Genomic DNA, 14,483 nt, shown 5'->3' on the forward strand with positions numbered 1-14,483 from the left:
CTCCCTAGATCTCTTTAAAAAGAGACTCAAGACCTTCTTGTTTCGGCAAGCCTTCCCCGATGTTCCTTGATATCATGTGACTCCCCCCTATATGTACTGTACTATCGACTGCACTCAGCTAGCTTGGATTTGATGTAATGGTTTTAATTTGTATAACTGTAATGTTTTTATTGAAGTTTTATTTATGTATTGCAATTTTTATTCTGTAATATCTACTCTGTCATTGCAATTTTTACCTGTACACCACTTTGATCACTGCGGAAAAGCGGTTTATAAATAAAACTTATTATTATTATTAATTATTATTATTATTATAAATCATCTTGGACATAAAATGCTGTGGGAAAACACTGAAATTCTGGACCATGCCCAGAACTGTCAGGTCAGAACTCACAGGGAAGCTATTGACATCCATGAACACCTGGGCAACTTCATCAGGAAAAACGAAACCTTTAAAGTAAACAAAGACGCTGGACAGACGGGCCCTACGCACATGACGCGACTCGCCCCTCGCACATGATGAGGGCGTCAAAATGGCGGTGCCCTGTACATACGGGTGCCGCCATTTTAACATGATGGACGCCTAGCATCCGCACGTCCCGGCACCTTTGTGACATCACAAGTGTGCCATTGGCGCCTTGTGGCATCACAATCGCACCACAGAAAGAACCCACTTTTTGCAGGTTCTTTTTGCTGCGTGACAGAGCTGCGCGGTTTGTCTGCTGCATCTCCCTCGCGCAGCAAACCAGGGTGGCGGGAGACTGTCCTTTTTGGGCAGTCTGTATCCTGCCAAAGTTTGGCTACCAGTCTTGAAGAACACTAAAATCAAGGGCCAGCCAATGCAAATGGAAACCAGACAGGGTCAGGGTGGCTTCCCAATTAGACACTGGATCATTAATTAAATAGACACCCTGAGACTTTGCCTTTCATCAACACAATATACAGATTAACATGCAAATTGCTTCTTCTCAACCAACATTATATATACCCCACTCTCTTCCATGCCAGCATTCTCTGAAGATGCCAGCCACAGAGGCTGGGGAAACGTCAGGAATAAACTCTTCTAGAACATGGCCACATAGTCCGAAATACCCATTAAAAAAATAAAGCTAAGCCAGTTTAGGTCTACATGCAGAGGATCAGCAAGGACAGATAAGTTGTTGAGGCAATCCAGGGGCCAAACGCACAAAGCAGTCTGAGAGTAAGTCTGTTTATGCCAATGGTTAGAACCAAACTAGAACAAAAACAGCCCTTTTACCAAAATAGGATCATAGAATCATAGGGCTTAAAGGGCCATCCAGTCCAACCCCCTTCTGCCATGCAGGAAGACACAATCAAAGCCTTCTGGACAGATGGCCATCCAGCCTCTGCTTTAAAAACCTCCAAAGAAGCAGATCCTGGGCCCGTTTGACCATTGATTTTTTTAATACGCTCCTCGTGCAATTCTTGTGGTAGCAAAAATTGATAAAATCTAGCAATTTGACGTGGTTTGTTGGAAAAAACAACCTCATCAAACTCAAGTTTTTCTAATTCAAATCCTTTTTTTATTATCAATTAAGAATCTTTCTTTGAGTTGTCTATAGTTGAACCAGGTAATTGTATAACCTTCACTTATTAATTCCTCTTGTGTTTTTAAAATTACATTTTTGGATACATATTCAATTTTTATTAAATCTTTATCTGTTAACCATTTGTATGGTAATAATTCCTGGATTTTATAGAAAGCTTCATTAATCGACGTCCGCAAAGGGATCTTCCTAGATCTGCATCATTCTATTCCCTTAGAACAACGGGAGAAGAATTTGAATAAAAGACTTAAATATAATGTTAGTTATGATCTTAGGGGAAATTATTACAAATTACAATATCGTTGGTATTTGACGCCAACTAAATTAGCAAAAATTTACAAGGGATTTGATGCAAACTGTTGGAAACGTGGTAAAACTCCAGGATCATTATTTCATTTATGGTGGAATTGTGAATATGCCAACAATTTTTGGAAACAAACCCATAATTGGATACAGAACATTCTAGACTATAAATTTAGAATGGAACCTGAACTTTACTTGTTGAACATGATTATTGATGAACCCCTAGAAAAGAAATATGGGAAGTTACTATTTTATTTGATACTGGCCCATTACAGATGGGCGTAAAGTATGTCTTGGGGACGTACTAGGGTTACGCACCTAACCCTAATACGTCCCCAGGATGTACAAAATGGCGGCACCCATTCCACGCGGGGGCCGCCATTATGACATCATGAACGTGCCGCCTCCAAATGGGGTGGTGTGCATGTGACGGCTTTGCGCCGCGCGAGGGCGCATAGAGCACCCTTTCCATGGTGCTAGAAGGAGCTCCAAAACAGAGCTCCTTCTGCGATTTGCGTTGCTGGTGCAGCTTTTAGATGGCTGTGCCAGTGACGCAAGGGAGAAAGGGGCCAAGTGGCCCCTTTCTCCTCCTCCCCGCTGCCGTTGGGTGTCCTTGGGGCATGAAGCCCCAAGGACACCCCTTTCCAGGCTGCGGGGAAGTGACCTTTTCCGCTTCCCCGGGGCCTGGAAAGCAGTGGATCGGGGCCCCAGAGGCTGCCATTCTGGCAGCTGAGGCCCAGATCTGGTGGGGAAAGGAGCGCCTACAGGCCACCCCAAAAGGGCGGTCTGTAACGCGCCTATAGCAGCAAGGATAATATATGGGGCTAATTGGAAAAACAGAGAGCAAATTGATTATGATAAATGGTGGCTAAAGCTCTTAGATATTTGAGAAATGGATAAACTTACATGCTTGATACGCGGGCATTCATGGGAAGCTAGCAAAAAAACCATGGAAACCATTGACTGACTTTTTACACCAGGAAAAGAACACCGATGTAGCTTTGGAATAAGGAAATAAAAGTAATATAGTAATGTAAAATATTAATGTTTAATTATAGATTTGATGGTTTTAGTCCTTCCATCTCTTCTGTATTTTATTTATTACTTCACTCCCAATTTCTAAGGAATTCTGATTCAATAATGATTTCAGAGGTTTTCAACAAATACTGAGAGAGAAAAGCACTAATTCATTTGTTTGTTTGTTTTTAAGGGAAATGTACCAAAGATGGGGGAAGAGAATGAAGGGGAAACGAATGATGTGATATTGCTCTTTGTTATGTAAATGGTATTTAGGCACAAAGATGTGTTAGTCTAGAATTCAAAGTATCAATATAATAGATTGTTAGGAAATTAGGAAAGCAGCAAGTAAGTTGCAACAGAATTACAGGTTGAACTAGCTGAATATCAGATGCTCAGGAAGAACAAATTTATGTTTAGTTATTGTTTATTTGTATTCTTGTATTGTATGTAGACTCTTCTTTTTTTCTTTTTTTCCTTCCTTCTCTCTTTTTTTTCTTTCATTTTTTTTCTTCCATTTTCTTTTTTCTTCTTTCCTATTTTTCTCTGTTTTTGTCTTTTGCTTATTTGTTGTATATCTTGGGCGTTGTATGATGATGTGTTTTTTAATGTAAAAATTAAATAAAGATAATAATAATAATAATCATCATCATCATCATCATCATCATCATCATCCAAAGAAGGAGAATCCACCACACTCCTAGGGAGCATCTTCCACTGTTGAACAGCTCTTACTGGCAGGAAATTCTTTGTAATGTTTAGGTGGAATCTCTTTACCTGTAATTAAACAATATCACAACAGAATATACTGATAACGTAAGAAATTGATTTGCGCTATTAAGTATAATTGACCGAGAACCAATGGGAAGAAGCCAAGGATGAAATCAAACAAGAATGCAAAAGCACATTATTGATGGCCAAAAAGAAAGAGAAGAAACAATGGATAACAGATGAAATGCTTCAAGCAGTAAAGGAAAGAACAGAGGCAAAACAAATAGCAATAGTAAGTACATTTCTATACCGCTTATCAGTGCACTTAAGCACTCTTTAAGCGGTTTATGATATGTAAACTAATTGCCCACAACAAGCTGGGTACTTATTTTAGCAACCGAAAGAAGGATGCCTGGTTGAGTCGACCCTGAGTCCCTGGCTGGTGTTGAACTCACATCCTTGTGGTTTGTGGGAACAAAACCAGAACCACAACTGTACAACTGCTACACAAAGAAAAAGAAAACTACAGTGGATCCTTGTTATACGCTGGAGTTTGGTTCCAAGATCCCCCATGTATAACAAAATCTGTGTATGCTCAAGTCCCATTAAGTATAATGACATAGCAAAATGGTATCCCTAATAAAAAATGGAACATCAAGGTAAATTTATACTTTTTTGGAAATTTTCAAACCGTGTATGCTTAAATCCGTGTATAAAAAATCCGTGTATAAGAAGGGCTGACTGTATTACAATGATCAATGCAAAGAAAAATGAGTCAACAACAAAAAAGAAAGAACGAGAGATCTCTTCCACAGGATCCAGGAAATCAAAGGAAAGTTGAAACCAACGGCCAGGATGCTATATGCCAAGAAAAAGATCATACTACAAGATCAAAAACATGTGTAATATGAGAGCTGGACGGTAAAGAAAGCAGACAAGAGGAAAATCAACTCATTTGAAATGAGGTGCTGGAGAAGAGTGCTGAGGATACCGTGAACGGCCTAAAAGACGAGCAAATGGGTCCTTGAACAGATCAAGCCAAAAAGCCAAGATAATGATATTGAGGCTGTCATACTTTAGCCACAGTATGAAAAGGCATGAATCATAGGAAAAGACAATAATGCTGGGAAAGGTGGAAAGAAATAGAAATACAGGAAGACCCCACACTAGATGGATAGACTCAGTCAGGGAGGTCATGGGTCTTAATTTGCAAGACCTGAGCAGAACAATGAAAGACAGATAGAATTGTAATGGAAACGTGAAGTCAAAAACAGAACAGAAATAAAGAAGGAGTGACGGATGAAGGGGAAGACAGTGAACCCTTCTCTGATGAAGGCAAAACTTCAGAACAAAGTCTCAAAAGTAATGAAGAAGAAGATGTAGGAGAGAGTGATGAAGAGATGTAATAACATTTTAATAAAATATAACCAAAGAAGGGGTCTTGGAGGGGACTCATCCACAGGGTCACCATGAGCCAAGGATGACTCGAGGGCAGTTAACAATGACAACAATAACATCTTTTGCACAATGCCAAAAATACACAGACACATACCCGCGTGTGTAAGGGCATTTACATGTGTTTATGACAACAGGAAAGATTTCAGTCAATAAATTATAACATTAAAATACAGTTAAGTTAATGATCATATTGAAACAACAACTGAGAAAAACAAATAGAGAGTAACAGTACATCAAAAGGAAACAGAAGTTTAAAAGTGTCTCCCTCACCAGCCGGTCAATTGCCCAAATTTCTCCTGATGTTCTGTTTTTAAAATAAGTATTTTCATTTGCTCAATGAAGGACAAGAGGAAAGGGGCCAGCCTAGCCTCAATTGAAAGGGACCTCCATAACTTGGGAGCAACTCTTGAGAAGGATCCTCTTTCACATCCCCATCAAATTTGACTGCAAGAGTTGTGGGAGAGATAAAGGGGCATCTCCTGAAGACTTCAAAACCCAGACAGGGTCCTACTGTCCATAACCATCATGATTCCTCACCATGACTAACTGGAACCTCCATGTTTTGGACCAGGATATCATGGGAGCTAAGGGCTATCAAGTAGGAAGGTGGTTGCCTTCAAGACCAGCACCCCACCTGCCTCCCCAGTAAGAGTTCCCAGAAACATCTAGGCAGACTATACTGGAAATACAAGAATAGGATTAGTTGAACCACATGGTGAGATCTGGGAGGACTTTCCTGGTATTCTTATGGGAATCCATGGGTGCAAAGTATTTGCATTCAATCTGTGACAAAGAATCCCAAAGCTGGCAATTCTGGCGAGCCACAATCATGGGCTTTTGTCCGACTATAATTTTCACATTGGGTTGGTGCTCACGTCTTAACAAATGTAATTTAAAAACATTTTAATTTCATTCCAAACCACAAGGTCGGGTGGGTGCACATTATTTGTGGCATAAGCAGTGGTCATGTCCCATGCGTCAATGAAAGCTACATCCAGATCCTTAAATACGTCTTTTGCTACAAGATATTGAGCATAGCCATGGAAGTCACTAAATCGCTCCTGGTCCACGTCCATCTCCCGAATGTTTTCTCCCTTGATGATGACTCTGGTGTTCGGACTCCTCAGGAGAAGGCGCTGGATGGCCCTCCGGGTATTAATGGCCCTTCGGATGAAGAGTTCAATGGGGAAGGGACGGAAGTGCTGACCGACAGCAATGACAACCGCTGTGTCTTTGTCGCCGGCTATTTTGTCAATCTCCCGAGCGACGTAGTCGTGATCTCTCACCAGGTACTCATTGACAGTCACCAAAGGGTGGTGGTGTTTGATCCACTGGACTTGCACATTTCTATTCATGTCCACAGCAACCAGGTTCCGATGCTTCCCAGTTCCATGGCTGTCAAGGTATTTAAACGCTAATGAGGAAAACAGACACAAAATCAAGGAAGGTTTTTTGATAACCAGAGAAATTATTGCAATGCTTTCTCACAAGGAGGAAGAAACTACTGGACAGTTGTTCGATGCACTTAGATCCGACGACTGCATAGAGAAATGCGCAAAGACTCACATTTGACTCTCCTGTCTGAGCTGTGTTTAGTTTCTGCTATGGGTATTTCAATGATTTATCTCAATATAGCAGTAAGGTTGGGAAGAACATGTGTACATTTACAGCGCTATAGAAATAAACTATAATAATAATAATAATAATAATAACAACAACAACAACAACAACAACAACAACATGTATGGCAAAAAATCAGAACAAACCCAAACATGTTTCTTGTGATTCAGAAAATCCTTACAAGAAGTAATGAGAATCTTCACAGTCCAGGACACACTCTGCAAAATATTCACCCATAGTATTTTTGCATATTAAATGGTATTTTGTACAAATATATAATAATATCAATAAAATATGGTAATAATTAAACTATTTCTGCACAGAACATCACTTGCTAAAGAGAAAATGCTATTTCCTATGCAGGAAAGGATATTTTCTGTGCATTAATGCCCCATACAAACATTGCACAGAGTAAGCCCTGAACTGTGAATAGTCTTAAACAGCATAGTTTTCTTATAGTGAGATGAAGATGGCTCACATTACTCCTTGCTTTCTTTCAGAACATAATTAGAAAATAATTGCATCCCTATCTGTAACAGCAGTCTTGTTTTGTAGAAGTCAGAAAGAGGAGGAGAAAAACATTTCTTAGGAGTTACCTCTTTATCTGACTCAGCTGCACACTTTTTACGGGCGCAATTGCTCTCTATTTGTTCTTGAAGGATGCAATGAGTAATTTTAGCAATTTTTTCCTCCCGCCCAAGGAAAAAGTCTACCGAAACCACATCATTTTTCAAAGCCTTTTCGCAATTTGGGACTTATTCTGTGCCAAATTCGCACATGGGCGATTGGCCTAGAAAACAACATTTTCTATGCAAGAAACATAATTTTCTGCACAGGAAATAATATTAAATAATAATAAAAGAACCACCTGTGAATTCTGGGCAGAATAAGTCTCAAATGGCAAAGATTCTTGTCTTATCTGAGAGTTTCTCAACATGGAGAAGGGTGATTTGGGGTTTTTTTTTTGGGGGGGGGAGCAATTAAAAATATTTTCAATATTCAATATTCAATATTTCAAATATTTTCTCTGCTCCGAACCAATAGTGCTGAAAGCACAGTCAGTTGAAGTGAATGAGCAGCCAAATGCAAGCATGAAATGCATCCATGCAATACCAGTAGACTGTCAAGATGCACATATTTATTGCAGAATATCCAGTCCGAACGATACCAGCTTCACCTTGTGGGATAATGGGCTCTGCCATTGTCTCAGACGACATAGATCCTGCCCTAGTGATCTCACGACTGGATTACTGTAACGTCCTCCTGGCTGGGCTTCCTCTTTCTCACCTCCGTCCTTTAATCTCTGTCCAGCATTCAGCTGCACGCATTATCACTTCCACCCACCGCTCTGACCACATCTCTCCTGTGTTGGCATCCCTTCACTGGCTCCCACTCCCTTTCCGCATTCAGTATAAGCTCCTGCTGTCGACATTTAAAGCCCTCCATGGACTGGCCCCTCCTTACTTATCAGGCCGTCTTTCTCCTCACCTTCCTACTAGGGCCTTCCATTCTGGTAGTCAAGGGCTCCTGTCTCAGCCCAGGATTTCCTCTGCCCCATCTCAGATTTGCCCCTTTTCACTTGCTGCCCCTCATTCCTGGAACCTTCTTCCCCCGCAAGCAAGAGCCATCACTTCTTTAACTAGCTTCAAAACGGAGTTGAAAACCATCCTGTTCAGAGAAGCCTTCCCAGGCATTGCATAATTGTCGCTTACTACTTGATGTTCTTTTGGTGCCTGTTTATTGAACCATTTCCTGTATTGCTATGTATTGTATATGTATTATCCTACTTGAGAGTATGTATTTTCCCTGGAAGAAGATTAACCATCCATTATGAAGCCAAGCCCTCCCTCCAGTCCATCTGCCTTGGTCCAGGCCTCGGAGGTTGAGAGGAACTGCTGGACCTCTTACCCTTTCCCTCCACCACTCCCTTCTTCTTCTGTGTCATGTCTTTTTAGATTGTAAGCCTGAGGGCAGGGAACCGTCTAACTAAAAAGTGCTTCATAAATAAAGGTTAATAAATAATAATAGATAATGAGAAGTATTTGGGGGAAAGACATACTGTTCACTGTTCTTGTGAGATACTCGATCCACTGCCGTCCGGTGGAGTCTCCCAGGATGTACACCAGCTTTCCTTTCAAGCATGTCATGGTCTGGTCCAAGGTGTTGAAAATGGACAGTTGGCAAAAGAGAGGGTGCCATTCGTTCTGCCACACAAAGCCACTGGGAAAGGGGGGATTTGCCTCAAATCTACATTTCTCGCTTGCCTTTGTTTGGTTGCCTGGAATAGATAGGAAACAAGGGACAGTCAGCCGATGAGGGACTTTTGTGAGTGCAATGTTGAGAAGAGCCAGCAGTGAAATGAAGCATCAGAATGACTGGTGCAGTGAAAATGGCTGGAAGAACTGTGTACGAGAAATTCTTTTTATTGTTGCATACCTTTGAACTGTTTCTGGCTTTGGGGGACCCTAAAGCTAACCTATCACCTGGGTTTTCTTGACAAGATTTGTTCAAGGGGGTGTTTTTGCCTTTCTCTGAGGGTGAGAGAGTGGAACATGCCCAAGGTCACCAGTGGGTTTCCATCGCCGAGCAGAGATTCGAGCCCTGATCTCCAGAGTCATAATCCGATGCTCAAACCACTGCATGTGGCTTCCAGGCTGCATTTTGCCTGCCCTTGGGTTAAAGGGATGTTTCTTGGATACTCATGCCTTCACCATAATGATGAAAACCAGGAAGCCAAACTTACTTTCACATTGTATGACATGAATGTCCCCAAACGTCTTAGGGATCTCAACTCCCATGTTGGACCTTCAAGAGAATGGGGAAGAGGTTGTTGTTATGAGAGCCGGGAGAAAGCAATCCAGAACACATTGGTCAGCCCTCAAGAGTATCCCTGGCTTGTTCAAACCCATTTCTGGCAACTGAACCGGACCCTTTTACGGTGATTTATGGTGTGTAGATGCACCCATGGTTTTGTGAAACGTTTAGCTTTCTCTGTCAGAGAGCTCTGGTGCAACAATAAACTACAAATCCTAGGATCCCATAGGATGGAGCCATGGCAGTTAAAACAGTGTCAAGCTGCATTATTTCTGCAGAAGCTGAAGTATGTTTCCATGGCTGAGCAGAAATTTGAATGCTAGTCTTCTGGCCTCCTAGACCAATGTTCAAACCACTAGACTAGGATTGCTCTCCCATGAAAAAACATACTATATCAAATTTTCTTTACATCACATCGAAGTGCTTGCACTTCTACCATCTCTCCTCTCTCTCACCTTTCTTTCTAAACTAAAATCCTCCAAAACTGGAAACTGTTCCTCACTGGGTAAATTGCTCCAACTGACTCTCAATCATTTTGGGTCCCCCCTTCTACCTCCATGATACCCTTTTTCCAGGTAAGGTGACCAGAACTGAGCAAATACTATTCCAAGTTATCATCCCTTCTACATTTCCTCTAGAGATTTCTGATCACCCAGATACTCAAAAGACCACATGGAAAGATCACTACAAGTCTGAACCTGAAATATGTGAAGATGAAAAGAGAGTTAAAATACCTCTTTAAAAGACTCAGTTCCAACGTTGTCATATAGGACATAGGTTTGTTGTAGGACTGCAGACTGACAAAAGCATCGCACGGCACATGCTTTGGTTTGAGGCAGTAGAAGGCTTCTTGGTCCCGCTCATCTAGATACTCACACAATTCTCCATTTCTGGTCAGGTTAAACCCACATTTAGTGGTGACTTCAGATGTTCCATTCAAAAATTTACCTGTGAAAGCAATTTTATCGTAGCCTTTCTTCCTCGATGCCCACAAGGCGGAAACTCCTTCGCTGGGGTGGATGAGCAAGATGGAGGCTCTGATGTTCCCCTCCCAAAATAAGGTGAAATTGACCAGGTACGTCCCGTTCCTGAAGTCCTTGATATGCCCAGATGCTCCAGCCTTGAGATCTGAGGAGTAGATCCTTGCTCTTAAGAAGTCTCCTCCATACTCCTTCTGGTGTCCTGAAAGGTCATACATATCCAGTCGGACCATCAAGTGTTCTCCTACACAGTAAGAGTCTTTGCGGTTCAAAATGGTGCCTTTGCTATTCTTGGCACTTGTGGTGGTTGTTATATCCCTGAAAGTGACATTGGGCATCATGCGGTCCAGCTTTGCCAGGATATCTTCTATTTCTTCATTCTTTTTTGCCCTCTCCATTTCAGTCTGGTCTGGGGCTGCATTTTTCGGAGGCCAGTTGCTGCACCTTCCATCTATGACTTAAGGATTTTTATTTCGAAAAAAGAAAACAATCTGAATGGTTTTAAATTAATCCGAAAAAGAAGTAGAACTAAGTCAAATGACTAGGAATCTCTGAACAACACTAAACAACGTATAATCTTCTAAGAGAAGGAAGCACAGCAAGGAAATGTACAACTGGACTCTTCTTATTATATTAATCTGGCATTGTCTGCAAGACTCTCTGAAATTTTGCTTTCTTCAGTCAATTGCCTGAAGTAGTGCCTTGTGCCATCATGAAAATTAGGAATTCCTTACCAGTGTCTGTGGCTGTTTGCTTCAATTCCGTTTGCCTCATATGAGCTTTGAAGATGATAGTCTTGAGCATGCAATGAGAAATAAATAGTTGTAAAGAGAAACCATGGCTCAGAGGTGGAGCATTTTTTTTGCAAGTAGGATAACGCAAGTTAGATCACTGGCATCTCCAATTTGCTAGTAAAGACCTGAGTTTTACTTGGGATCAACTTGGATCCCAAGTAGTTACTTGACTACAATTCCCACCATCCCCACACAGCATGATCAGGACAATGGGAGTATGTCACTCAAAGAACATGCAAGGTCCCATGTCTAGGAAAGTTTGGACTAGATGAATCCTCACCTAGGATTAATGCAACTATCTGTAAAAGAGTGGTCACAAACATTTGGATCACAAATAAAAAGGGTTTTTTCCTCCTGAGAATCCTGGATACGATGAGAATACTCACTGTCAGGATATCTTCACAATACATTAGTGATGTTATCATATTTCAATGTAGCTACAGATTTGCAAAGTTATAAAATGTAGACTGTAGTGTAAGATCTTCACTGGCATTATTTTTGCAGAGGAAACGATAGGAAAATGGGGTTCTCTGCTTAGAAAGCTTGCTCCCTGGCTCTACACAAAAACAAGATTCATGCCTTAAAAAATCCAGCTTTCTGTGCATTTAAAAAATATATTAAATTTTATTTTATGCTTTTTAAACCAAGAATGTCCCCACCTGTGAATATTTCCCAAATCTTGCACCATTTTCAAGGAATCTTGCACAGTGGGAGAAAATTGTTGCAAGAAATAATAATAGCCCTTATCAGATGAGTCTGGAACTGGGGGTCTTCAGCACTGGGCGGTTCGAATTCACGTTATTTCGCACAATACCATCATACCAGCATTCGAATGGCCCAATCCGAACTCACGTGAATGCGCGAGATGCCGAACTGAATGCGTACTGGCTCCTCTTTTTGGAGCGTGTTGGCCAGTGCGCTGATAAGGGGATTGGCAATATCCTGGATTGGGGCTCTGTTCGATCTCAGTGCGAATGGCTCTGGTGTGACTACCCAATCCTGAATTCCATCGCAAGACCCCCAGATTCCAATTTTAACTTCCGGTGGGTCTTTCCTCTTGCCGGTTCCAGGGAAGCGGGGGGGGGGGGGCGGTTCCAGCGGCCTCCTCTTCCTCCTCCCGGCTTGGGAGCCAGCATAAACTGCATCCCAAGAAGGGAAGAGGCGCGGGGGGCCGCTGGAATCGTGGTTCCGGCAGCCTCCTCCTCCTCCTCCCGGCTTGGGAGCCAGCATAGGCTGCATCCCAAGAAGGGAAGAGGCGCGGGGGCCGCTGGAACGGCGGCGATCGCCGCGATTCTAGCGGCCCCGCGCCTGTTCCCTTCTTGGGATGCAGCTTATGCTGGCTCCCAAGCCGGGAGGAGGAGGAGGAAAAAAGCATCCCCATTTACTTAGATGGCCATCCAGCCTCTTTGACAGCCGCTGGAACTGGTCCTCCCCCCCCCTCAGAATACATATTCACACACTCACACACACACACGTACAACCGGGCATTGCTAATTTGTTGCAAGGGAAGGTCATGGTAACGTTAAAACCAAGCAGGAATGTAGAGAGGAAACAGAGAGGAATGTAGAGAGGGCACGTTGTATCGCAATTGTTAATGTGCATGAGCTGGCTCTCCAGCTGTTTACCGGGCTGTCATGACGTGACCTCCCCTTTCACCCCGGAAGCGTTTAAGGTCGCAACCCATGCAGGGCACCACTGAGCATGTGCGAGGGGGCCGATACGAATCGGCCAATCCTCATGTTGAGCACCGGTGTGACAAAACATTCTGCACTGAATGCACTTCGCGCGAATGCGTATTGGCCAATTTGAATCATGCCAATTCGGAGGGGCTCCCAGGTATGATGGTATTGTGCGAAATAACGTGAATTCGAACCGCCCAGTGCTGAAGACCCCCAGTTCCAGACTCATCTGATAAGGGCTAATGATAAAGATACCATCATTGTACATGGCGACAACTGGTCTTTTAGCTCCAATGGCTGTAGTGACTCAAAGTATGATTAGCAAGGGACAAAATGGAAACATGAGCGTCTCACCTTCCTATCCATGTCCTGACTAATTCCTCAATAAATGAGGAGGGAAGTCCATTCTTTCCTCTCATGCCATTGCTATCTGCAACTAGACATCACTGCAACTTCACTCCAGTTTCATAGCAATTATGGGACTCAGCCTTAAGCAGTATTTGTGAAGTTATAAAATGTAGACTGTGATTTACATCTTTACGGTATTTTTGCACAGGAAACTACAGGAAAATGGGATTCTCCGCCCAGGAAGCTTGCTGCCCTGCACAGAAAAGTCACCTTTTGTGTTTCTCAGACTGTGGCCCTCCAGGTGTTTTGGACTTCAGCTCCCATAGTCCCTGACCAGGGCCATCTGGAATATGAAGTCCAAAACATCTGAGGCACCATTGCATGAGAAACACTGGTCTAAAGGCCCCCAAAATGGCTGGGATGGTGCATCCCCAAACCCTCTGCAGCCATAATAATCCCACCATATATATATAAAATCACTTTCATTACTGAGATTTCTACCTTGGGTTCCATTCCATGGAAATTGTAGCTAAGGAGAACAATCGCTCCAAGCACAAGAAGCAAGAAAGCTTGTGTCCTCATGGTAGCAGGAATCGCTAGAGGTGTTCCGGTTCGGACCTGTGGAAAATAGAAGAAATGCCTCCATTGCCTGATTTGATTTCAGGGCTTAGACTTGGGCCTCTGTGCCTCACTCATAGGGAATTCCTGACCCAAAACAGAGGAGGGTTTTTACTGTTCATGCACCTTTTCTTTCCTTTTTAGTATTTACCGAAAAACAACCACTCTGCCATTTTGGTGAAATGATGTCAGCAAAGCAAACATGCGGCATTTAGCAGTGGACATATTGTTTGCTGAAACGGCTCAGTTCCTTGCTTTGGATAACCCTGAATTTATTAGGAGGTTTTCCATCATCCTTTTTTTTAAAAATAGTTTTTAAACCTTGAAATAAGTTTTCTTACTATGGCCATCTTGTATCTCTGTTATTTCAGATATGGTAGGACCTTAAAGGGCAGTAGCGACAAAGCAGCTGGCAATAGGAGCGGACAGCTTTCAGTATGGGCTGCATTTTTCATAGACTTGTAGGTTTGAAAGTAACCTCCAAAGGCCATCTATTCCAGCCCCCTGCCATGCAGAAATACAAAGCTAAAGCACCCCTAAGAAGCAGGTAACCAACCTCTGTTTTAAAACCTC

At 42.4% G+C, this 14,483-nt stretch overlaps 1 protein-coding gene across 1 annotated transcript; it reads right to left on the reverse strand.

Moving 5' to 3' along the window:
* Positions 1-5,935: 5,935 nt before the first annotated feature.
* LOC149306911 (NXPE family member 4-like) lies at positions 5,936-13,874 on the reverse strand. Its single transcript, XM_089538225.1, has 6 exons — positions 13,794-13,874; positions 11,206-11,266; positions 10,226-10,928; positions 9,421-9,482; positions 8,737-8,955; positions 5,936-6,471 (listed from the first exon to the last, which is right to left on the reverse strand). The coding sequence occupies exons 1-6, from the start codon at positions 13,872-13,874 to the stop codon at positions 5,936-5,938; spliced, it is 1,662 nt and encodes a 553-aa protein (XP_089394351.1).
* Positions 13,875-14,483: the final 609 nt, after the last annotated feature.

The sequence above is a fragment of the Sceloporus occidentalis genome, unplaced genomic scaffold (genome assembly GCF_023333645.1).
Source record: "Sceloporus occidentalis isolate IW3139 unplaced genomic scaffold, rSceOcc1.0.p SCAF_9, whole genome shotgun sequence".
Lineage (NCBI taxonomy): Eukaryota > Metazoa > Chordata > Lepidosauria > Squamata > Phrynosomatidae > Sceloporus > Sceloporus occidentalis.